The 27,298-nt window shown below is 43.0% G+C and overlaps 1 protein-coding gene across 1 annotated transcript; it reads right to left on the bottom strand.

Moving 5' to 3' along the window:
* Window positions 1-361: 361 nt before the first annotated feature.
* LOC107221205 lies at window positions 362-20,446 on the bottom strand. The gene is made up of 4 exons (XM_015660119.2): window positions 19,818-20,446; window positions 12,208-12,285; window positions 5,978-6,244; window positions 362-5,521 (listed from the first exon to the last, which is right to left on the bottom strand). The coding sequence occupies exons 1-4, from the start codon at window positions 19,833-19,835 to the stop codon at window positions 665-667; spliced, it is 5,220 nt and encodes a 1,739-aa protein (XP_015515605.2). The 5' UTR covers window positions 19,836-20,446; the 3' UTR covers window positions 362-664.
* Between the last annotated feature and the right edge of the window lie 6,852 nt (window positions 20,447-27,298).

Genomic DNA, 27,298 nt, shown 5'->3' with positions numbered 1-27,298 from the left:
GAGATATATTGCTACCTCTACCTTGTACCTGTCTTCTCTCTTCTTTTATAGACCATTCGTTTTGTTAGCTATCCTTCGACCTCCTGTCTACGGATCGAAGTCGTTCGTGACATTCTCTCTATGCTCGCCGCTCCCCTTAACGCTCTTTTCCGATGTATCGAAGCCGCACGAGTACGTCGAGATCGATCAGCGTCCGTGGCTCCAATTTTTTCTTCTCCTCTGTTTTACCTTGTTCGAATTTTAGAGGAAAAAATTGACGCGACAAATATGCCCGGGTATTTCAGTTAGCTGCAATATAGAAGGCAACATGTGATAGTCGATACCAGCCTGTGGGGTGTTGCTGAAAATATTTTTCCTCTTCTTTCTAGTCACATTTTCTTTTTTTCGTTTCTCTTCTTACACACAGTTATAACGTGTATAAATATCGTACAAAAATTAAGATACGTAGAAACAATATAAAATAATGTTACATATTACAATCGTTCGGTGAGCAGAGCATAACTCCGTTTAAATATTAATTATCTTACGTCTGGTGAACGACCTATGACATACAGTGATACTAACGATAATTTAAGGTCTAGTGTGAATGTGGGACAATAAGTTAATGGCTTTATCTTCATAATGTATGTTTTTGCGTCTTCCTCCCGTCTCAAGGTATACCGAATCAACTCTCGACCTTGGATGCAGTCTTCTCGTCGTACTGAACCGAGGGTATCATTGGCGGTTTGAAGCCATACTCCACCCTGGACTGTCTGAAGTTTCCAGTGTTCTCGTTACGTTTATTTTCCTGCTCCCGTGACCTTCTCAAGGGCGTAGTTGAGGTCGGTGATCTAGTCGCGGCGGTCGATGCCTGTGGTGATCTTGGCTGGGCGGGATGCTGGCCTTGAAGTGAATGCTGATGATGCCTGGTGAGAATTTGGGGCCTCTGAGGCGGCACCGGGCCAATGTACTTCTCCGCTCTCGATTTATCCTTCGAACCTGGCCTGACGGCATGTCTCCTCGAAGAATAATGAGTCGGGATTCCCTTGGAGTTATGCTTTCTGCTGAAGCTCTGTGAAAGCTGTGAGTGCTTGTACTGATGGGTCTGCTGCTGACTTCCGGAGGCCAGCATGTCCTGCCCGTTTCCACCCTCCACAAAACTGACGCCTGGTTTCGTGTAACTGTATCCCTGGACCAGCTGCTGACCGTAATCAGCGTGCAGTACGTTCTCCTTATGGCGAAATTCGTGCTGACGAGTTAATGCCGGAAGTCCGTAGAACGGTGTGCGCGGTTTTCCGTGGTTGACGTAGAGGCTGTGCGAATGCGGCGTCATGATCTGCTGGTAGCTTACTCCGTACCGAACGCCATATGGCACATTCCTCGGCACCTCGACTGCGTAGGGAACCCGGATATGGACCGGCTTCTCGACTATCCTTTCGACGACCTTCTCTACTGGGTAGGGCACCTTCTTCTCGACCACCTTCTCGACCTCAACAGGGTACGGCTGTGGCACCGGGACCTTCTTCTCGATTATCGTTGTCACCGGGACGTGAACTCGGATCGGTTTTTCGACGATCGTTTCTACCGGATAAGGCTTTGGAATTATCTTCTCTACGGGGTACGGTTGCGGTACCTTGATGTGAACCGGGTACGGATGCAGGATTGGTATATGCTTTTCCACAACTCTATCAACAGGGTAGGGGACCGTCTTCTCGACAACTTTTTCCACCTCGACCGGGAACAGAACCTTTTTTTCGACTATCGTCTCCACTGGGTAAGGTTGTGGCACCGGAATATGCTTCTCGACTATCCGTTCCGCCGAGTTCACGGCGTACGAATGAGCCGCGTAATTGTCCGAACTCTGCACCGACCCCTGAGCAGACAACAAAGCGTGCTTTTCAAACGCCGGATTCTCCACCACCTCGGTCGTAGTTGTCCGAAGTCCAGGAATGATCAACTCTCTGGACGGCTCAAGAGTGTACGGAATGACACTGGCCACTTGTTGCTGTTCGCGATTACTCTGGTACAAGTGAGAATGACCGTGGGAGTTGGACTGGTCCTGTTGATAGGCTGCGCTGCCCACTTTTCCAAACGTCGTCTCCGACTGATCGAGTTCTTGAGTCCGAACAGCGTCTTCTGGAAGGAGGTAACCCTGTTGACTTCCGGATTCGTGGTGAGTTGTAAAACCGTGTAGAAGAGCACCGTGGTTGGTCGCAGTTTGTTGGGAGAGAGTATTCGAAGTCAATTCGAAGGCTTGATTCAGTTTGGCCTGGTTCTCGGCTATCAGAAGCTGTTGCGCCTGGTTGTCAATCCCCACTGGGAAATGATCTTCGGGTCCGATCTGGTAGCCTTGTTCAGATGCGTGATTATTCTCGAAGGAAACCTGATCTTCGGATTGGCTCTGCCCTCGATAAGCTTGTTGAGTATTCTTGATACTCTGGAGCTCGATGTATTGCTGCTGTACCCGTGGCTGCTGATCGATCGAGGAAGATTCTACTTGATGAGGTACTTGGGTTGGATAATGTATTTCTTGCACGGGTTCGTTGTGATATATCTCGATCGACTTCTGAATCTCAATTTCTGGATCCTGGCCCGGTTCTTGGGTGGCTACGAAACTGTTTAATGGCTGCTGATACGCTTCCAGCTGTTGTTGCAGCTCCTGCTGCTGGTGTAATTGCTGAAGTTGGTGCACTTGTTGATTTTCTATTACCCGGCTCTGCTTCTGGGCCTCGAATTGCTGCGATTGCTGAACTTGTTGAACGTTCACTTTACCCTGCTGCTGGTGCACTTGATGTAACTGCTTCTCAATCACCGGCTCCTGTATCTGCAGAATATCTGTGATGAGCTGCTGCCCCGGAAGCTGCTCACCCTGCTGCGATGCCTCAACTTGTTGCAGTTCTACTTCCTGTTGCTGACGTACACCCCCTTCGAGATGTTGATAAATATAACTGCTTTCTGACTGATGGGTCTTCAACTTTCGTTCTGCTTCCGACTGCAACTGATATTTCCGCGCATCCTCGAATTGGCGTTGCTGATCCACTTGAAGCTGCTGATCATGGTACTGAAACTGCTGCAAATTGTGCTTCTGTGGTTCTTCATTCTGGAAGTTTTGTTCCACCTGTACTTGTTGAGTATGGTACTGAGTCTGATGCTCTTTTTTGTGAAGTTCACGTTCCGACTCTAGTTGTGATGCATGATTCTGACCGGTCTCTATCTGCACTTGCTCATCCAGCTGAATCTTCTGAATCTCGTACTGATTTTGCTGCAACTGATTCTTCTGCGCTTCTTCGAATTGTCGTTGTTGATCTAACTGGAATTGCTGAACCTGGTGCTGAACCTGTTCTAAATTGTGCTGCCTTGTTTGTTCATTCTGGAAATTTAGCCCCAACTGTTCTTGTTGAGTGTGATACTGAGTCTTTTGCTGTTCTTTGTGAAGTTCACGTTGCAGCTCCAGTTGCGATTCATGATTCTGACCGCCTTCTATCCGTACCTGCTCATCTAGCTGAATCTTTTGAATCTCGAACTGATTTTGTTGCAACTGATTCTTCTGCGCTTCTTCGAATTGTCGTTGTTGGTCTAACTGGAACTGGTGAATTTGTTGCTGAACCTGTTCTAAATTGTGCTGCCTTGTTTGTTCATTCTGGAAATTTAGCCCCAACTGTTCTTGTTGAGTGTGATACTGAGTTTGTTGCTGTTCTTTGTGAAGTTCACGTTGCACCTCCAGTTGCGATTCATGATTCTGTCCGCCCTCTATCTGCACCTGGTCACCCAGCTGGATCTGTTGGATCTCATACTGACTCTGTTGCTGCTGATTTTCTAAAGCCTTTTGCGCCTCTTGCTGCAATTCAAGTTTCTGCAAATCCTCAAGCTGCTGCTGCTGTTCCAGTTGAACCTGCTGAATCTCATATTGAATCTGCTGCTGCTGATTTTCTAACGCCCTTTGTGCCTCCTGCTCCAATTCATGTTTATGCAAATCGTCAAGCTGTTGCTGCTGTTCCAGTTCAACCTGTTGAATCTGTAGGTGATTTTGTTCCAGCTGCAGTTCCTGCTGGATTTGTTGAATTTGTTGAAGCCGTATTTTCTCCTGAAGCTGCTGCACCTGACTCTGCCGTTCCTGGTGTATCCTATTTTCTTCGCGCAGCTGGTGTTCCTGGTGCTCCTTTTGCAACTGCTGGATCCTCTCTTCCAGGTTCAGCTTATTTCGATCTTGTGACTTCTCCGAGCCAAAAGTAGCCTGCTTGTAAGTACTCTCCGTCTTGACCTGCGTCGATTCAGATATCTTGACAGCATTTTGTGACGTCTGTGACACCTGGTCCGTTATAAGATGCGTCTCCCCTGCATGAACCAGAGTCACACCAGCCTGTATGGGATTCAGGATGGCGGCCGAGGTCGTTATGTGGCTCTGAGTCGAGTATTTCGGCGTGACGGGTATCGCAGTCGTCGATATTACCGGCTGAATCGTGGTGGACAACGTGGGAGTTGGTGTCGTCTGAAGGACGGGATGATCATTGCACTTGCAGGGTGTGGTATAGCTCAGATCATACCCCGGCGTAACCTCGGCAACGACAATCGGCTTCCTGAAGAACACAGCTGACACAAAGCTGGTCGCATCGTCAAGTGGAGGTGGTTGATCACCCCTCTGCACCTTGTTTTCAATCTTCTCCTGCACAAATTCAACAGTTTCATGATTCTCCTCGTGTCCAAGTACCCCGTTACTGTTTGTGGCCACGGCGAAGTTCACGAGACCAGGATCGGCGGGTCCAAATTCAGTGAACGTCTGCTCCGGCCGAGGATAGTCGTACTTCACCCTGGTCTCGAGGTTCAGGTCATTGCTGGTGAATTCCGGGGTGACAGCGAGGGGGGCGGTGGGTGTTGACGAGATGAAAACTAGGCTCTGATCACCTGTGGAGTAACTGGGGACTTCGGTGGTCGAGGAGGTGGCAATCTTCTGCCGGTTTTGGTATCGGTTTCTGAACCTCTGGCTCTTCTTGTTCGGTTTTCCCGCCGCCGAGAGGAACGCCGTGTTTGCGTCTGACCCGGCGTGAACGGTGTAGGTCACGTCGCCGTTTTGTTTCGTCAGAGAGTAAGCTGGCGACGCGGACGCTGGTCGTGAGGTCGTCGAGCGCGATTCAATCGTCACACCGGATCCACCCGAAGAAGAGGAGGAGGCGTGTACCTTTTGTCCAAAGTTTCCGGCCGCGCTTTGGAGAAACAATTGCTCGTCAATCAGCGCCGCGTTCTGGTAGTCGTTGTTAGCGTAGATGTCTCTGACCTCCTGAAGCGGTGCGTACGGCAGCGGCCTCGGCGTCAAGGACGCCGGTGTGCTCGACGCCGCATAAGCAGTTTCATCCGGCGGTGTTGAGTGTCCTATAGAGCCGATCGAAGCCGTCGAGGACACCCTCGATTCTTCCCCCGGGTCCTGGGGGAGATTCTCATCACCGGGATTCACGCCCGATGGATCGCCAACCTCGATCGAGTACGGCTGGATGATCTGCACCTTCTTTCGCTCCGGCTTCTCACTTGGAAGCTCGACCTTTCGTCCCTGGAAAAAAAGAAAAGTAAACAGATTCTCGGCATTAGTATCACACTGCAGTCAGCTCATACTGTTTAACTTGTCGATGAAAAGGGTTTAGGTACTTCAAGTCAATAATCGACTCCATGTTAAACATAGATTCACGAATGTCTAATATTTTTTTAATTCATAGTCACAGCATCCAAAGTGACTGTAAGTTTCAATTGGAACCAGATTCTGTTGATCCTGTAACACTATCTATACTGAAGTCTATAAATGATACCTAGTCTTGATCTCAATATACATATTTCAGGATGAAGGGTCGACACAGCTTCGACTTCATTATAGTCACCAACTTGCCGACAAGTTTTGTCAACTCTGAGTAAGATCAGTAATTTGTTGACACGATGCTGGGTGCAATTGATCAAACGATAGTCGGTACATCGACGAGTGTGATACCCTGGTTGATTATGTTGTTATACTAACGATTTCGCCACCGTCCCTGAGCGCCTTGACCGCATGTTCGCCAAGCGCTAGGCTGGCGGTGGTCGAGCTGTGATTGTCGGCTGATCCGTACTTGACCACTGGATGGTATCCCCAGTCGTCAACGAAGTATTTGACGTCGGTGCTAGCCTGGTCGGTGTTAACGAAGTAGCTTCCGCTCGCGAATTCCCCGCCTCTGGTTTCCGACTTACCATGTCCCTTGCCGTCGACGTCTCCGATTTCGTACCTGTACTCGTAGGCCGGGGGATCCTGTAACAAGTTTAAGTTCACCATCATACCGGAGATAATTAGAAACTCTGGCTAACTACGTGACTTTGATAATCGAGCGCCGCTGTCTGCTGCTGGTGACAAAAGCCAAGGCAAAGTTTCGACTCCGGTTACACCTTGTTTCTCTTCCTAATTTCCTTTTCACCTCGCTCTTCACACGATATAAAAATGGATTTTTGATGCCTTTGAAAAACGCCTGACTATGTCCCCCAAGGGCTTGAGCAGGACCGTGTGCGGCACACGAATTGTTCGTGATCAGATTTTCGCCCTATGGCTCGCTCATCGATCCGCTCCACACGTCCGGAGGGACAGTGCCAAGTCACGTTTTGACGTCGTGCCGGACATGTAAACGCGTAAATAAGCCTTTTCAAATTCACTCAGTCGTTCTGATCCCTAATATCCACGACTCGTTATATTTCACCAGCGAAACGACGACCCATTTCGAATCAATTACCAACGGATTATCACCCTCATATTTCGGACAAGATTCATTCGATTACGAAATTTTTTTCTCCATGAATTCTCGACGCTTCCCGTCTCTGAGGCGTAGATATTTTTTCATCCATGATTAGATTCATTTATCTTCTAATTAGGAACGATTTACCCTTCACGCCAACAATGGAATCGCAATTTCATTATTAAATGAGCTTGATTCGATTCGACCGTGTCTGAAAACGATTGATTAAACTCTGCAACCTGAGAAATGAAGGTGAAAAAAAAAACTGTGTAATCGCAAAGTAAGTAGAAAAACGTTCCGCTTTTCAGGGAAAAATTTCCGACTGCGGATAGCTTTGTTTGGCTCGTTGAGCTTGTGATTGAAAACAAGATCCCGTTCATTTCTCTCTGCCTCTTCTTTCCAGAGAGAAAGAGTTTCCTTGTCATTCGTCTGCACAGGGCGGATATAACTCGCATTGAACTTCTCGGAGTATTATAATCCTGGAATAATCGTGCTTTCCTAATCTCCGCAGCCCGGGGCAAGAATATCGCGTCTCTTCAGATTCCCATTGTAAGCGGGTGAGAGTCTGAATCATGAATTGATCTTGCAAGCATGGAAAAACCTCCTCGTACTTCCCTCAGCTCAGTTTATCTCAACAATTTTTGCATTCGATACAGGTATTACATATTTTCCGCTTTTTTTTTTATCGAGTGCGAAATCCTGCAAAGTGTCTGTTACCTGTCCCTCGAAAAACGTCCGATGATATATCTCCTCGCATTTAGCTGAGTGGACTACTTTGGCACCGACGGACATACGCACGCACTATTCTATAAAAGAAAGATAGCCAACCGGCGATGAATCGAGTATCTAGTTCGACTCGTTGCAGTTTCAAATCGCACATACGTACGCGCATTCGCGTTATGTGTAAACATATACATATAGGTATGTTATATGCGCGTAAGCCGATCGCCAGCCCGGGTGAAAGGTTCACATCGGAATGAACGATCCAGAGAGAAATGAAAATAGACTAGCTGCCTCTGGACTCGCGAGAGCAGCCAGCGAAACGAATCGCGCTTTACGATCGTGATCTAGCAAAAGACATTCGCCTTTTTTCGGTAAATAAAATTCGCCAGGACGATCTGCTCTCGACTCTTACAAAATGACGTTCGATTGCTCGCTTTAGAGATTGCTACACGTATGTGCATCGAGTTTTTCACACTGCGAGATTCGCTCGTTAATTATTGTACCTCGAAATGCCGTAATGAGAATATTATCAATTTGTCATTGACTAAATAGGTGCAAATGTGACTGCATTTTTATTTAAATTCAGCCTTACGATGTAGAGCTTCAGAAAAATTAATTACATGCGATGGTTTTCCCCCTACAATACTGAGTAGTAATTTTGTTAGGTATTAGGCACGAATCTATGAAAAACATATTTCAATCAAATTCTATGACTTAAATTTTGTGAGAAATTTTTTCTTCTGTTTTCCTGGAACTACTAGAGTTAACTTTAAATTTCTGTGTTAAATACATATATATATATATATTAATTACAGCATTGATATTTAAATATTCATCCACCCTCACTAGTTATTGTTTATGGTGATTTCAAGCATATTTAAAGCTACGTCAATACAAGAGATAAAAACTTAAACAGAAGTTTTGTAAAACGTAGAAAAAGATATCCAAAGTCCTTTCGATTTATCTAGTCTCTCAAGTCTTGTTTAAAACTAATACTGTTTATTGTATACCTAAACATTCAATTTTATATCTGTTATATTTATTTTTCATGAAAATTGTTTGCATAAAAATGTATCTCGAAGTGCTGTAAAAAACTTAGCGCTGTATTTCAATTCAATATCCCTAAATACCTAAAAAAAGCACTATTAGTTGAGGGAAAAATTAAAAGTTATGTTTCGCAGGCCGGTGTTATATAACCTATTTCGCGCTGAAACAGCTCATCGCTATGAATTCTGTTTTTAATAATTATACGTACAATCGTTTTGTACCAGGATACTTTCGAGTTTCTTCTTCTATTCCTCTATCCGACTTTCATTTTTTGCGCTTCCACAGGCAAATGCCTTGAAGTCGTGAGAGATCGCGGTCGGTTTTTCCGAACTGTGTTGTTACAGGACGACGAAACCTTTCTCCGATATGACCGCTCGTCCATCTCTCACCTCAACGAATTAAGTATTTGTGTGACAAGGGACGAAAGTTTTGGCCCGAATCGCAAACGATATTTTTTGTAACAACCGAATGAAAAGTGGCGGGCCTTTACGCGATAGTTTTGCGTGACGCGAGCGGTCAATTTTTTCTCCCTACGGACGAAAGTGATCTTCCAAGTCCGAAGGGACAAGAACGAACGTATTTTAACAAGACTGTGATGAAATTAGCTTCTTTCGACCCGCTAAACTGCCACGCAAAGATCCACTTTTCATGCACGTGTGACGAAAACTTCATTCTCCGATCGAGTTCGAGACTATTATTGACGTCTCTCTCTCTCTCTCTCTTTCTCTCTCATGTATTGGTAGACATTATTTTTCTCTTTCCAATCTTTCGCACGAACTTAATAATAACATCTCGCGCAGAGGAGAAATTTTGTCGCGTGTAGATGAGAATAAAGATAGAGCTGCGCATCCTCTGTAGAAATCTCGGCGAATCCTTTTCGAATAGAACCTGAAAGGCCGCGGTCTGACTGCGCGGAAAGGCCGCAGGGTCAAAGGTCGAATTTGGCGTTAATTGCACTCCGGTTTTGCACACCTGCAGCACAGAGCCAGCGTCCGTGAGTCCGAGTCTCAGCCTCACAGCTTCAGGCTTAGAAATCTGTAACCCAGATCTACTTGCGAGTGGCTCGAGGTCCGGCGGTTCGCTCAGCGTTTCGCGGGCGATTCGATATTAAACGCTGCGGGTTTTATGGAGAACGGAAGCTGCCCGAGATGAGCAAAGTTCTGAGGGCGAATCGGACGGAATTAGCGGAAACCGGAAGCTGGCTCCGCTCGAGAGGAATCTTCCTCGCGAGCGCAAAAGCCTCGATTTGACTTGAGCCACACCCGGAACGAAATTTCACTCGATCAAGCCGAGGGCGCGGCTTGGATCTGATCGCCGAACGCTTCAGGCAAGAATAACCTGTTTCGATGCGTCCCGTCGTTTCCCGCCAAGGGAAAGTTTCCGGTTGTCAGTAACACGGTAGCGGCTGCAGTCCACGAGGTTGAATCGAACGAATGTCAAGGCCAGCAATGAGTTTTATTTTTAGTCTCGTGTGAAACGATAATTATTCTACTCGCGGATAATTGAAGAGGAGAACTGAAAAAAAGGTTGTAAGTGTGATGTTTTTTTTTTTTTTTTCTTTCGCAAATGTTACTCGACACCATCTTTAATTCTCGACTTCAATTTCTGCTGTGGTTCGAAAGCCGGCCATGATGTTTGGAACTCTGAAAATCCTGAAACTATAGAAGGATTTCAAATCTCTAAAGAAATTTTTACAAAACAGTACATCACAATTATGGCAGTGAATCGGCCATTGATTGCTAATGGATCGATGAATAATACATAAAGTGAAATTCGGTGTACGTAATTTTACCCAGTACCTATTACTTTAAAGCTTTGATCATTGAACCGCGCGTCAATAATTTGATAGTAGTAATAAATTATGATTACGATATTTTTTATCGAAGTCAATCAATGCCTAATTCCATTTTAAGTAGATATAAAATAATGTTGAAACCTCGGATATCTACTTCAAATTCATTGACGAATAATTGAGTGAATGGTGCGTATTTGATGATGTTAAAATTTGTTGTTCGTGATCGCAACGCGAATTTGATCAGTTCCCACTTAACAGTATAATACGAAACAAGAAAGAATGTTTCATTCGAAGCACGTGTAACCGTAAGATTAAATTATATCCTTCCAAAGAAATCGAACCTCTTACAAAACATTCGTATTCTTTGTAATTTGGATCGCAGTTGAATATCAGACGATTTTCGAAGCGTTCGAAATATTTCTTTGCAATCGCTGACCCGAGTGACAATAAGGCAGACGATGCCTACTTGAGCATCGAATATATACACATATCGTAGTAGAAAAGATATGGTCGAGTGCCGGGGCGTCCGGTGCCCAGTGCGGGTTCAGTATTTTCCGTGGATCTTGAAGCGGGCAATATCGTATCAATTTCCGGATCCCTCGGGCTTTCGAGTAGCGAGCCGAAAGGATGGTCGGCGACTCAATAAAGCACTCGATAATCGCCGGGTCAGTGATTGCCGGGCAGGCTACACATGATCGAAGCGTGGCGAATAAGATCAATGGTTAAATTTTCAACCCGCCATATAGGATTAGTCATCTTGAATTTTGAAACTCTGACGTCAGATTCGTTTTCAGCGACCCCAAAAACCCCCGAGTAACAAATTTCAAGCGAATCGGATCAATTTTTAAAATACCAGTTCACCATATTGGATCCGATATATTGAATTCTGACATTTTGACGTTGGATTCGTTTTTAGCGACCTCAAAAACCCAAGATTACAGAGTTCCATTTTTCTAGTCCCCATAACCTTCCCACGATTACGTTTATTTTATACAAACCAGACATTTTCAATACTTTGTTTATTTATAGCGCTCACCATATTCGCGGAATCGTCATAATCCCTCCTAAAACATCAAAGCTGACACCTTTGAAGTTCAATTGTGCAAAAAAAAAAAAAATATATATATAACAGCGATATCTCAAAAACTGTACATAAATCTTGAATAACCGATTCAAAAAAGGTGTCTCATATCTGAGACGCTGTGTCGCAAAGCGTTAAAGGTCCCCAAGGTCTGGGCTACACGCTTTTCAGCGTCCATCGGAAACGGTTTCACAATGCGTCGGGTTTCGAAACCCGATGTGACCACACGAAGAGTCTGACAAATGGAGCCGCGTCAAGTGACGAAATGAGGAAAGTGCTCAGCGCCGAAACGGGTTTCAAAACGGGTTGAGGATGGATAGGCCGGACCGTCCGAATCAAAAGTTCGGAGCAGAGGTTTGAAATGGTTTGAGAAATTAGTAACCGAATGAAACAACATTCCTGCACTATATGATACGAATGGATTTCAGGAATTTCGAATTACACAAGATAGCGATTACACTCAACCATCTGATAAATGGCTTTTTGATTAGAACTTTCAGATTGATTAAGCTTTGGAGCTTCTGCTGCGATTTTAACGTTTTTCCTGTTCACCATAAAGTTCTTCAGAAATCGTCCAAGAAAATTTATACAAGTAGTTATTTTGAGAATTGATGAAAAACAATGCTATATTGTGATGTTAGGTATCTCGAATGTTCTTCATACAATTTGTAGGTGTTTGGTCAGTGAGCAAAATGAGTCCAAGAACATTGGAATGGGATGAAAAGCACCAAAGTTCATTCACTTTGAACGTCTAAGATGATGAAATCTCCAAAATCGTTTTCCTTCCTCGTGACTTCAGACTGACTCTTAATAAGCCCGGGCAATAATAAACTCATCCTCACCTTGTCGTTATCCGGCGTTTTGACGTATCCTGGTGGCGGTGTGCCCAGGCAGCTGGTGGCCCAGGCGATGACGGCAACCTGTGGGATCAAAAGGTTCTGATTAGAGGATGTTTCGATGCGTTTTCGAGGCGGGAATAAGCGACCAGAAAACTGCCAGTTTATCCACGGACAAAGTTTCGTAATTCATTAAGCTCCAGCCTCCTGTGCAGATACGGTGGGAACTTAACCGCCCATCGCAACGCTTTATAAATTTTAATCCGGCTTTACGATGAGTGAGTAGCGCCGTGCTGCAGCCCTCCTGTGGATAAACAACTTGTATCTTCATCCGACCATTACCCACCGCTAAGCCTGCCTTCCTAACTCAAACTTATTTCACCGCACGTGGAACGGAAAGGAACGAAACTGAAGGTACGTTTACCCAACCTCCGGTCCAACGAATCTTCATATTTTTTAATCATCGTAGTTTCACCAACCCCAAAGACTGCAGTCTCAGTTCGCAAATTGGCAGTTTCAACGGAATGAACCCGACATCACGAAACTAAAATTCGTTGTAAAGGCGTTCACAGGGTGTCTGGTGACCCGTTTCTTGACCTCAAAAGGATAGCTTTATGCTCAAAAGGTCTCCGTAATACCTACGTGAATTTTTCTAAAAATGAAGACAAATGGTTCTCTGTTTCTCAGAAGTACTCCATCGCTGAACACCGATCACCATTCGAATAACGGTCTGGGATGTTCTTCGTTTTTGAGTAGATCTTCAGACATCCAGCCATCCATTGTAAAAAGTGGAAGTAGAAAAAGAAGCTATTTTACAAACGGATGACGAGTCGAAGGGGCAGAAGGCACTTTATAGTGTCCTCATCAGAAATTTGATACTATGCGAAGTTGTCAAGTCTGAGAAAAGTATCGCATCGGTGCCTATGCAGGGGTGATTAGCACCTTTTTACTTATCCTTCTCCTTCCTTTCATGTCACTCTTTCCAGGCTCGACTCAACCTGTCTGCATCGAGGATGCGAGTGAGCGACGTCGCGGGCATTGAGAATTTTGTATGGTCGAACGAGGCCCCGCACACAGAGCTCCGTGGCGAACAAAAGTGAGTGAGGGATGATCGATAGCGTTATTTTTCTTAGCCTAACTCGGCAAGGAGACGAGGCCCGCCGGGTTTAATGGCGTCACGCAATACCTGTCACCTGTCGAGTTCAACTACCGCGTTACAGTAACGCGAGGCAGACGACTTTTGCCAGCTAGCGTCTCTCCCCCGCTGCTTTTGCCGCTGCTCTCCAAGTGCCAGGATGTGCTGGCGAAGCCCTTTCCAAGATGCGATAAGCCACGACCACGGGACGTTTATGTGGGAACGTGAAATAATCTGATGATGCACGTTTTGCGGAGCTGGTGCAGCACGATCGTATAAAGGATTTAAAGGAGAGGGGAAAAAGCTCGAGGAGCTTGACGCGAAGAGCGTGTGTCGTTTTTTTTTTCCCTCGATATTTTCTTTTCAGCACAGCTGCCAAACAGCACTTAACGCGATCGGTTCAAGGGTGCCGAAGCACTTGGCAGTTCAGTTTGCCGCATGGTTCGATGGATGGGTATCGTCTTCATCTCCCGCAGAGCTGCAGAGACTGGATTAGGTATAGTGCAATTATCATCTCTGCCTGTTCACGTTTCCCGTTTACAGTTCGAATCCATCTCCTCATTCGTTGAAGTGCTCTCGTGCTTATACGCGATCCACGAGCCTCCTTGAAGAGATATTAATTCGAACACCAAGACGTCGACGGTCTGCACGGAATATCATCCGGAGTAGCTCGACTTTGAGCCTCTCTTTGAAACATAATTAATACCACGCGAATCTTACGGCCGATTTAGGGATGACCAGAACCAGTTCCGCGGCACTTTGAGCTTGCGGAGCGGGTTGATTGAAGTTCCAAGACCGCGGATCTGCCTCCAACTTCGAAAGCTGCCTCTGGCGTTTCGTTGGGATCTGAGGCGGTTCTGAGATCTTTGCGCTCCTTATCATCTCCACGGAATTCTCTTCGTGGGTTTCTCATTGTGCACGTGGCCAGGTGGCTTCTGACCGCTGCTGCTCGCAGCTTAATTCGGCGCTGTACTTGCAAGCTCCGAGACCTTGGAAACAGAAATTGGGATCGACCGGGTGTTTTCGGTTCACCGCTATTTGCATAGCCTATTCTCTCCTTTCCGCGCCTCCATCGAAGCAATAATCCTATTGCGGTTGCACTCGATCTACTCGAACACCGACAGCAAACAAATATTAGCTCCGTGGCCCAGCCGAAGGAAAGGTCAGTGCACCCTGCTTCACCTTTACAGTATTCAGACCCATTCCCCTAGGATCAGAGAATCATCAACTGGGGGGAGCATGTTCCATGCCAAGCCACAATTCTCTGTTATTACATGTATTACAGAATTTCATTATAGAGCCTGATAAGTACCAGATTTTGTGAATGAAGATCGTCGATGATTTGTGGTCTAATTCTGGAAAATCCACACTATGAGTGGTTGGCTCAGCTTTGCTCTCAGATTTGGGCCACTATCTCTTGAAATCTTTGAAAAACAGGCAAATTGTAAAGGTCGTGGGAATAGCATAAAGGCTACGTGATGGTCATAAGGCGAGAGTTCCAAGAGACCCTCTGCAAGAAGCTGGTTTTCCAATCTTTGGCCAATCACGGGTGTTGCCGCCGATGATGAGATGGATAAGCAGAGTTTTTGATAAGCATAGCATTTTTTGAACAAAACCTGGAGTTAGTTAGAAATCGACTTCCTTACAGTTGGAATCAACCATCCACAGCAAAGACATCACAAATTATACACTTTGTACATTGTGAAATTCCTGTTGAATTTAGTCGTTAAACATCAACACAAATGGTACAACATCTGCCAGTTACAAATAATAATTAGTAGAATGTGGTTTTAATTTTATTAAGAACCAAGGTCGACGTACAGTGTGCCAGGATTGTTTCCGAATGAAAATTTGTCTGTAGAATTAAGAACCTAGATCTTCATTCAGGTCTTTTCTTGTACGTGTAAACAGCCCTTTGTCTTCTCGAAAATGATTCCGACGATATGAACTGACGTTACCATTCGACGAAGGAAAGGAAATATTTCTGAGCGCAATTAGAGACGGAGAAATTGAAAGCCGAAGAAAGGATTGGTTCGAATCCCGTGGGCAGTCCGCATACAAAGTGGCTCGAAGTGAATTGGAATGAAATGAATGAATATTCGTGCTCACGGCAAACGAAGGATTCCGGCGAAGAGCTAAGGTCGCAAAAATACGACGAGCGTGGAAGAAACTAAGAGCCACTTCGACTCACTTATGCGTACTTTGCATATTCGTTTTATGAATAGCTATCGTCGTTGGCGGGGGTGGAGAATTTCCATGGTTCTATAACGGACAAAAATTGCTGTAACAATGGAATAATAATGGCGGCAACAACGCGGGCGACAACAGGCGCAAGAATAATGATGACGGAGATGGGATTGATAGCTGGAATGTGAATCAGCGATTTTGGAATGCCCTTGTGTTTTCTGTAGTCGCGTGTCTGCAGCGGGAGGGCAAAGGAAACGAAGAAAGTAAGTTGAATATTCCTCGCTGCCGGTGGACTCGCACGCTTTTCCCTTAATATACGGGGTGAGGAAAAAGTATGGAAACCCCTAGAAATTTCACGGGATTCGGTGAAAAAAGAAATCAAAAAATTACCAAGGTCAAATCTTGGGTCATTTTTAACGAGTGATTGAATGGTGACCTTTGATTTCACCTTGAACCTCATCTTTACGGTCACTTTGAATTTTCAAATGAAAACGTCCATTCTTGGTGCCAGAATCGGAATAAACTTTAGGGTCAACTTGACCTCTACGGCTCAAATAAAGGTCGAAAATATGCTTCGTAACAATAACGTGGACACTTTTGAGGATCCGCATATCACGGAAGATATTCCGCACAAAAGTTGCCAGTTTTGGCGTCAGGACGATCCGATTACTTTTTGAAAGTTGACCTTGAGGTCAAGGTTCAATCAAATCATTCCGAAACCAAATCAGACAATTTTTGCGTGATTAAATCCCTTGTTAAAAATTACCCAAGAGTCGTTAACCTCGGTAATTTTTTAATTTTTTTTTCATCGAACCCCGCGAAATTTCTAAGGGTTTCCATGCTTTTACCTCACGCGGTATATTCGCGTCTATAAAACCACCCCATATGCCTATATAACGAATCTCGTAACACGATAGGCAGCGTAAGAAACGCAGTCGCGTTGAGGGTGACATTTGATTCTCTATATAAGGATGACAAATCACTATGAAATCATCGCTGTTCAACGCTACGTGTTTATTAGACCCTCCGTCGGAGGTTTTCCATTGGCCCCCCTCCGATTCGGGGCATCGATCTGTTTTCAATTTTTTTTTTTTTTGTTTTTTTTTCTTATCTCACCCCCGACGTCGTCTGGAAAAGGGATAAAAAGCCACTCCATTACATCGCAGCTTTGAATGCGAATGTTTTTACGCTGGGTTGAACTAGTTTCGTAAAAAAAATATATTATTAGCTTCTTGTAGGTACGGTGGGGCAGGTCACACTTCGTAAAAAGTATCCTCGAATATACCCGATTGCGGGATTATGATATGAGATTGTATCGCGGCGCCTCGGGGCTCAGACAGAAATGGAATCGAAACGGGCGACGGATTAGCGGGAGATTAAATAACCCGAACTCCTGTCTGGGAAAAGGATTTTCGGGTGCGCGAAAGAAGGGATGTTAACGACAGAAAAGAACTTCGGACTAAACGAGCATTCACAGTTTCCGAGACTCGTTCGAGGAAAAGTCCGCCCTCTTTTTCATCCTTGATCAGAGTCTGCGAGTCTCGAATACAAGACTGCGGTCGATTTCGGTGAAATTCGTGATTTCGTCGCGGCACTTTTTACCTCCCATGAGTCAGACGGAAATTTCTGCCAATTTGTCAAATATATTGAAATTTATGCGAGAGTTAACGAGTCGTCGAAAGTAAACGAGACTCTCTCTTTCTCTCTGTTTCTCGCGTTTTGTTGTTAAAAATTCAAAACAGCCGTGCCTTTAACTTGACCCCAATTGACGCCCCCGATCTTCGAACGATCTGGCCGACCGAGGTTAGCACCAAAAATTTCACGCTGATTTACCCGACGCGATTCTCGTCCGGAATTGGATTTGATCGTGGGCGTGGGTCGAGGCTTTTGGTTCCCAAGTGATTAAGGAGCTTGGCTGACCAAAGGTCGATAATTTTCATCAATTTCGTCACGAGAAAGTCGCACGTCAAGTATTCATCGAACCACTGTATTCGCAAGCTTAAAAGATCGCTTTGAAAATGAGAAAAAGGAATACACGGGATTAGCAAAGAAAAGTTTAGATATCATCGCTTGATTTAAAAAGTGTTAAATGTCGACTTTATTCGCTGGATTTTATTTTGTTTTAGTAGTCTAATCAACATCGTGATTTGTTAATTGCGATCAACGTCTCTGCGATGTTGTAAAATTGAATATTTAACAATACCAAAATGACGAAAAAAGGTGTTTCGTACCGTTTTTAAGCATTTTCAAATGAAGCATCAATCTAAGCTTCTACAATACACAAATAAAATTGATAAAAAGTATTCAATTTTGGACGGTCAACTTCCGGAAATTACGGTCATCGATTTTCGCCCATTCGCCGACTACTCGCGTGAAAGTGACGCACGTGGGATTGAATCGTTTTCGAAATTGAGCGGGCGGCTGACGTATATTCGTGAAAATTTCATCGGACGCGGTTCTTGGATGCTGTCATAAAGTTCGGGCGTTAAAACCCTACTCAGGTTTAACCATTATATGCTCTGTTGTCGAAGGAAGTAGGCATCGTTTCTCGGGGCACTTTACCTCCCCACATCTCTTTATTACGCACAGCCTCTGTTCCGTAATTCCCTCAGGGATCGGAGTGAAGTTTGTTTTCTTTTTACCAATCTCCGATCGATACCTAAAGAAAATTTCCTCCCGCCATCGTTCGGCGGGGTTTCGAATTTCTGCACGGTAAAAGGCGACGTCTTTTCCACTGGAAACGGATCGTAACGCTTCTTATCTATTTGTTTACCGCCGGACGACTTTTCCTCGAATTTTAGTAAGCGCGGATTCCGACTCTCTACATTTATACCTTCCACTAGATCCGTCAGTCATTCTTCGCGATAAGTAAGTTTCGATCTTTTTTTTTATTACAAACGACGCCGCTGAAACGCGACGCTCGACAAGCGATGATATACACCTTTTTCTATCATTCCGCACCGCATGAATTACAAACTTGTAGAAAAATTATTGATACTTTCGATTTTTCCAGATATGGGAAAATGCCGATGCTAAGGTGAAATCGAATTTCAATATTTATACGATAAAACTAAAATAGGCTCATTTGAATATCTCTTTTCAGAACGAGTCGTATTTCCGCTTTCAGACTTTGGCTCGTTTCGAATTACCGTCAATTCAACGGTCACCTATGCCATTAAAACCGGCCCTCACTTTTTATCTACGAAAGTATGCCAACAGTTTTTGACACTAATGGGATCGTGAATCCGCTGAGAAAGAAAATAGCTCTCTTGAACTCTCGGGATTTCAAATGACTCATCGAAATAATTAATTATTCAAACAAACAGCTAGAAATTATTCCATTTCTTATTTTACCTGCTGGACTCGAGGAGAAATTATACAACAATTCAGTCAGTTGATTTGTACAAGCCAATATCTTTTTTCCAAAGTTTTACCGAGTGAAGATTAAAATCGTTCCTCTTATTTCTAAACGCCTCAACGATTAAAAAAGTTTTAATAATTTTCCAGTTAACAATTCAGTTTAACGCTAATTAGTAAGGATAAAAATTTCCCCGTACAGCTAACTACAAAGTGAATTGACGATACAGGATAAAAAATTTTGAATCGCAGATAAAAAATTCCACATCACATATAGTGAACAGTCTTTTTTTCAGCACATGAATTAATGGCAAATTTTCTAGATTGCGCAATCAACTTCTATGTATTTGCTGGATTATTCATATTTCTGTCTTTGACTCCTCCGTCCTTTCCTCTGTACTGAATTTCTTTTTACTCCCTTCTTCGATTAACCCAAGCGAAAGAGAATTTTATAAAATTTGCGTTTTAACGACCGTTAAAATGAAGCCAAAACCGGCAAACTCGCGGTGTATTTGAGAGTAATAATAAATTCGAAGAAAAAAAATATAAAAATAAAAATATGGAAAAGAGAAAAGAGAGCGGTAAAACTGAAAACGAAAAGGGAACGGACTCGGTACCGGATAATATATTCCCCCTGTTAAAACAGATGCTTCACGTTCAGAGTCACCGCGAAAAAATGTTGGAAAAAACCAAGACGTGGGGGATAGAATGAAACGTAAGAGGTGAATCGTGAAATATCTCGTCGCGTTATGGAAAAAGGTAGCGGCATTAAGGTATATATAACATAAGAATGAGAAGAAAAAAATGTTAAAAAGAAAACAAGAACGACGGAAATATGGGGAAAAAATCGTTTGTATCAAACTCAAAGGGCAGTGAGTATCCTATACTATACATGCATATAGATATGCAGCTTATGAAACTAAACGATTTTACTTACCGAATAAAACAGCCGCATATCTCGCTGTAACGTTAACACATGAATGAGTTTCTTCCCTCGAAGAATAACGCCCGGATCGTGTCTTTGATCCTCCAGAGATTTTCCTTCACTTGGTGTTCCACTTTTCTTTTCCTTTTCCTTTTTTTTTTTTTGTCTTATTTCAATCCCTCGTGTACGAGCGTATACGTATTATCTGTGTTATATGTTTGTTTGTTTGTTTGTTTGTTTGGTTTTTCTTCTAGTTCGTTCGCGTTACGTTCCGTTTTTATTATCCTTTCAATTTGTTTTCCCGTTTTTATTCACCGCAATTCTTATCCCCGCTAAGCTAAGCTTGCACGTATATGTATATGTTATTTTGTGCGTCCGTTTCTTCCTGAGTTTTTCGGGTTCCTTTCGACCGTACTCGCCTCTCTTCGTGCAGAGGATCTCTTGTTCTACGCACTCCGGGATTAACCGGCACACTGCTACGCCCTGCTACGATCCACTTGACTTAATCGAAGCTCCAGTTATCCCCATACCAGAGGATAAACGGGAGAAGAGAGCAAGCCAACCCCTCCAGCATCACGCTCGGATACGATCGCACATCCGAGAGATATCTCTCGTAGCTTGCCGGGGACCGGAAACCGGACTGAGGTGTGCGAGCGAGATGACCGAGCCTTACAAACGGAGAACGCTGCCAGTGAGAGCCTTTCTTTGAGCCTCCCCCTCTCTCGGGCCGACTTGCAGAGGTCAAGCCGACAATCTCCCATCGCCAAATGCCGGGCACCAATCAACCGGTCCCGAAACCCGGAAACCTGTACCTCTAACGAAATTGAATTCGATCCTGAAGACGAAAGTGCGGATGAATTTCATCTTCGTTTCGGGCTTGAAATTCGGAACGAGATCTTGGTGAACGTTGAATTCCGAGTCGACTCATCGGAGAAATTGTATTTCAGGTTGTGTTTATTTACGGATTTAATTATGGGGAAATCAATCGATTCGTTGTTAAACCGTTTTTGTGGTACAATAGGTTTAATTGTAAGTTGCGGGAGATTGAGTTTGGAGCGGAATGTGATAGCGAAAAATTTTAGGTCTTCCGGCCTGTTAATTTCCGTTTGGGAATCAAAGCTTGCTTGCATATTTCGAATTGAAGCCCGCGAGCGGATCGAGACAAAGCCTTGTGAATAAATGATCGGCTAATTAAAGGGCCTCTTTGCGGAGCGTTAATGTTTCATCGGAGGCCTGACTTCCAGCCGCTGATGCCGATGAGGCTCGTTCAGTGGCACCGCACGGCTGAAATCAAGGTCGAGACTGAGAAATTTATACGGGGAGAGAGGCGCGGAGATAGATACCCGGGCTCTGATTGCACTCTCGCTAACCTAGAATCTCCGTCTCTCGAGTGAGTAGCTGTTGCTCGAATTATCGGTAAAAGTTCGCCCGGATATCGAGACTCTGTCCTTGCGGCTACTTTCCTGGTCGTTGGTACCGTAGGTCAGCGTCTATTCGTTCGGTGTCGCTTTTTTGGCCAAAACTTGACTTGCAAAAATGCGAATCACCAAAAAGTCGACGGGACAAAATCCCGTAAGTCAAACTACCGACAGTCAGAAACGTACATTGAGAGAAATTTTTAGTTCCGGTTACCGTTCAGTCTGCAACTATTTTCATTTTTTACCACAATCAAAAAATATAGTACTGGGTAGATAATAAAAATTAGTTTTGTAGCCGTTACCGGAAAGTCTAGTATCCGATACTATTCTTTCTCGTTACGATCACTGTTACTATATTTTCTTGCAACTGTTGCGAAAGTTTCACGCTCGTGCAACGATAAATTGATGTTAAAGCCTTGTTTAACTAAAAAAGTAGAGTAAACCGAGAAAACTGTTTTTGCGTTGCAATTACCAAAAAAGGATCGACAATAGCGTAAAATGGTTAGGCGTACCTCGATTTTCGTAATTCCAACAAAATTCAAACAGTTTTTCTTAACGATACCTATTTTACTGAATTTTTTTAGTTACTGTAACAAATGAAATATTTTTCAGTGTAGACAAATCATGGATACGAAATGACGACTTGTAGGAATATAAAAATTGAGAACGCAAAAACGTATAAATAAAATTGTACCGACATTTTTTTTTATGAGAATGCTCAAGATTAAGAAGGGCAACATATTGAATTGCGAAAATACCGAAGAGTCGAAAAGTCGACTTTTGTCAGACTCGCGACTTCGTCGAAAATCTACGAATCCGAATTTATCGAAAATCCCAACTTCGTTACGTTGATTATTCGTTGTTTCAAAATTCGTAACTAGAAAATTTCGGCTTTTAGAATTTCTGGTCTTTCGGGATTTTGACCCCCAACTGGGCTTCGATGTAATGCAGCGGTTTTATCACCTTCTCAAGGGTGAGTATTATAGGAGTTGAGAAGAGAGACGCCACCATTAGCTGCGAAATGATCTTTCGAGAGGGTAAATTGGAAGTAACGACAATAGAATGGCTCTAGACTGGCGGCGCTAATTGGCGCTAGATAGCGCTGAAATATAATTAACCGTAGACGCTGAGCTGGCGGGGAAAATGTCACCTGCGAGGGAACTCGATACAGCCGCTGAAACCTAGCTCGCAGGGCAAAGGTGCAAGTTACAAATTGGCAGCCTCGCTTTTCCACTCGTTCTCAGGGATAGCGCGCGTTTCCTCTAATTGTCTGGATTTGCCTGGAATGCTTTTTTCACACAAAATCATCGGCCGTCTTACGTTGGCCCAAAATAAAACAGAATCAACGACGTTAATAATAAGCGACGACATTGCTGCTGAGACGGGTCTTCTTATAGCCCCCAGATGTTGATAATAACTCACAATTAATAACCCGAATCTCACTGCCGGAGGCATTTTAGTGTTTAGATTCTGAAATATCGTTTGTCCGAATCTCTAACGACCGTTCGCGATCGGTTGTATGATAAATATTCAGGATTTCTCTTTACCTTAAAGAATTACGCCGGTTTCGAAAATTCAATAAAATAATTTTTTTTTTTTTCTAATCTCATGGTAAAAAATTTCAATAGTATTCTCCCAGAGTTTCAAGTCAATTGGAGTAAAATTTTTCAATGAAAATTTCATAAAATATTGTTCAAATGTTGTTCTTTTACATGCCCCAAGTTATAATAAAATAAATTTTTTATCATACTGAGAAAAAAATCAGAGAAAACATGCTTTCCCCATGTAACCCCTTAAAGTTCATTTTTGCCTGGACACCCGGTGAGCAACGGAAGCAGACGAATCCCGTCTCGGATCGTCCGCATGCTTTACCGATCGTGTATATCTCGTACTTTGGAATGGGAACGTGAGGGAAAGGTGCGTTGTTGTGGTTACAAACACGTTCGTACGTTATCGGGAATGCGAGCCTTCGTGTACTCGCCTGAGACGATATTAAATTCCGTAAATTAACCGTCAGGTGAGACGCCTACGCGGCATCGGAACGCCGAAACAGGTGAGATCCTGCATCCTGGATCCCCAGAGCTATTCGAGGACCCTTCGACCCTCTCGAACTTCACCCGAGGCGCAACTGGGTAGTGGTGGTTCACCAGTGATGGTGCCGATGGATGGTAATCTGGGAATCGAGAAACACTTTACCACGGCGTGCATATGGGCAGTCGCTGGTTTGATAAGATCATCGACACGCCCTGTGGCAAATGGTGAAATGAGCATGCTGGAAGCGGGCGAGAGGCTAGCACTAGATCAGCTCGTGCCCACTGCAGTGGAAAGGAGACCCGCCCTGCGGTTACCACATGAGAAGTTTTGAGATCTGCGAGCGTAAAATATCGCTAATGATCGACGCATTAATTACAGATGATAACCGCGGAGTGAATTTTCCGAGGTTTCTCAAGTCGAAGGTACAGAGACGTGACATGCGATGTTTAAGTCTGACTCCTTAACTGATAGGCACGATTAGCATATAATTCCATGGTATTCCGACGCTTCTCGCCGTCAAATTTTCCCCAGCAACTCCGCCCGCGCCGCTTCGCTAATTGCGAATTACTGTTACGTCAAATCCAGTAGCACCTTCAAGGGATGGAAGTAAGGAAACGCACCACTACCCCTTACTTTAAACGAGAAGTATAATTTCAGTAGACTCCGTTCCATTATTACCTAGGCATTTGAAACTCAAGGAAATTTTGCGCGGCATTGAATCCAGGAGAGAATCAAACACCATAAAAAACAAAAAAAACAACCGAGGTTATTGTGTCGAGGATGAAGAGGAAATTTACTAGCGTAAATAGTGTGAATTTCTTATTGCCGCCATTTTTCTCTCGGAAAATAAAAGGGCCAGCGGCTTAAACTTTCTTGCATTTCGAGCAAAACGTTGGCAAACTTAAATGAGTTGATGATTCTTTCGTTATTAGTTCACCCCGTGTTGAAATATGAAAATAGGAATCAAAGCGAAGAGAGATGCGAGAGGATGAACATGAGAAGGAAACAAAAACAGAAAAACTTCGTAAATCTGTACCCGCCTGGGGGAAATTTCGCCAGGGGTTGATGGTTAATCAGGATGATTTGATGTACCGAGCCGCAGTTTTTAACTTTCCTCGTGATTAAAAAATTAATCTCTCTGTTGTTATTGAGGCTGAACTAATAAATAATAAAAAGCACGGCGTTGTTCTTGTACATAAAATAACTCTCGAATGAATTGTAAGCAAGCCCGATGGAATAAAAGTGGTATTGCACTGAAATTAGCAACGTCATTGAAATTATAATTTTTCCCCAGGTGCATCAGTTTCCCAGGCGTGTATGAACACGAATTTTTTTCAAGAGGTCACAAATAATTTCAAACCGATTTTTCATACGCGTGACTGAATTCGGATAGCAATTAAACGTTCAACTACTAGTTCAAAAACTACTAAAAGCAACTTCATCTACGCAGAGGAATCTGGAGGAGATGTGTAAGCCATGCCAATCATCAGCAAACAGAAAACTGCAGTCGTTTATATATATATGCTCCAATTACTTGAAATAAAGGTGAAAAATATTTTGAAAAAAACGACTTTGACAGAAAGTGTGCCGCACCTGCTCAATCATGAGAAAGAAGAATTTGGTTGGCATGCCAGATGTTGAATGCAAAGATTTAATCAACCCAGTTTCGGTTTGATACACAAGTAAACTGTTTGCCAACGAAATTTTCATTGCCAATTGCGACTATCTTGATGGAGAGATGAAATTAGAATATTTTTTGGTAACTTTGTAAAATTAACGACGGAACCAGGAATCGAACCATGCATCTACGGATGCTTTGCTGAAGACTTACACCACTAATTAATTTCTGTTATCACACGTATATTTGAATTAATGTTATTTCGTGCGTGTTTAATTCAGTCTAAAGGTAGTGTACTTGGCCGAATTTGAATTGCCAATACGTATACATTAGACTGTATAAAAAAAATCGACCATTTTTTTTTCAAAATTTAAGTAAATAATATTGTTTGAAATGACAAATAAAAGATGCTGTCCAAGTTTCAGCTCTTAATATTAATATTTATGGTGCCTCGTCGCGATTTTTCATTTCTCATTTAAATAATGTAAGTAATTTTTTTTTTGTTTTTTAATTTGAAATGTTATAACTCGTCAACGCATAAACGTACTAATTTTATCAAAAGGTATTTTTGCAGGGAATCTAGCGCTCTGCAAAAAAGATCTTGTATCATTTTATGATAAATCTACTCTGTCGAAAGTTATTTAAGGTCAGAGGTCAACAGAGGACCTTAAATAGCTTTGAAACAGTAGATTTATCACAAAATGATAAGAGACCTTTTTGTAGAGCGTTCGATTCACGGCAAAAACAAGTTCTGGTCTTATGAGTACTCTAATGCGTCAAGGAGTTATAAAATTCCAAAGATAGAAAATAATTTTCCCAGATTTTTTGAGTGGGAAATAGACAAACGTTACGAGGCACCTCTAATATTAATATTCAAAGCTGAAACTTGAACAGCATTTTTTTCGTCATTTGGAACAACATTTTTGACTTGAATTTTGAAAAAAAAAAAAATAGTCGATTTTTTTATACAGTCTAGTATACACAGTCTCCAATCTGCTTCTGAGACGAAATCAGCGATATATATAGGTATGTCTTTATAGTTATGAGATAATTTGGCAGGGTATTGATAAAAAACATTATTCTTGTTGTTTTGACAAAAGATATTCAAACAAATAATAAATGAATATACCACTGTAGCACATCTCCAGGGGTGAAGAATGCAAGATCATCTGTACAGTTATGATTGTATTTACAAATGGATAACTGTCTTGGATCGAGATAATTAATTCATAGGGCAAATTTGTCTGAAATTGATTAATACTGTTTTCTTTGAACTAAGAACTACGTGGCTGCTGGTCAGTTCAGCATATTGTTGTTCAGGGAACAAGAAACGAAATTTTATACGTGCATGACACTAGGAATAAATTTTGGAAGCCTTGGCTTGTTGAAAGCTATCAAAGAATCGACATTTGATGTCAGCATCAAAAACATCAAGGTTTCAGACAGAATTATGCACACAAGTGTGAAAAAGTGGGTGAGACTTGTTCTGTTTGATGACGGAACGTCCTGAATATTCGGAGAATTGACGTGCACATGATGCTATTGTGTAAATTGTTTGCAAAGACCGGGCAACGATTTTGTCGGTGCGTATATAAATACGAGACTCGCGAAGAGCTTGCAAAAGCTTATTGCAATCCGATTAAGAATACGACATTCAACATGAATCGAATCACTTATTTGATTTTCGCTCAGCTGGTGCTGGTCCTACTATACGGAAACGTCCAGGCCCGAAGATTATGTGAGTGCACTATTCCAAATCGCTGGATTATTTTCTGAAATTGTCATGACTTGAGTAGAATATAAGAGGTACCCGCAGATAGACGTACGTCGATACTTTACCTAAAACTGTTCATTAATAACTGTGTGATAGAACAACCATGATGGTAACAATAACGTGATGCATGTAGTTCCGCGAAACTGAAAAATGTATTGAAAAAGGGTTCAGAATCGGATTGTAAATCAAAACTGGCAATTACGATTAGCGATAGATGTGTGCATGACATAAATGAAAATTCAAAAGTCGTATATCATGCAGTATTACACCCTGATAATATGATTGGGCCGTATAGTTAGATTGGGCATTGATAACGATATGTACTCTCGAATACTTTGGTAGGTGCAAACTGATTGTGTTCTGATGCTCGTGTGAAATACAAGAGAAACGATGAGCCACCTTAGAAAATTCGTCAGTCAATGATGATCTTGCCCAGATGTGTGAAGATTTCTATCAGCAGCCTGTGTGCATGGTTATTTATTCCATAATCATGAAAAATGATGATTTTTCATCTGAATACGAATCTGCGGACCATAAAAAAGACACATAGTAAAGAATAAAGGCAAATGTTTCATGGGTATACTTGTGTCCCCTGACAGAGAGGGGTGAGAATTTTTGTCCAATAATTCAACATTATTTTTTAATCAAT

This window comes from Neodiprion lecontei, chromosome 7 (assembly GCF_021901455.1).
Source record: "Neodiprion lecontei isolate iyNeoLeco1 chromosome 7, iyNeoLeco1.1, whole genome shotgun sequence".
Lineage (NCBI taxonomy): Eukaryota > Metazoa > Arthropoda > Insecta > Hymenoptera > Diprionidae > Neodiprion > Neodiprion lecontei.
The sequence above is the reverse complement of the archived record's forward strand: the minus strand, read 5'-3'. Positions and strand labels throughout refer to the sequence as shown.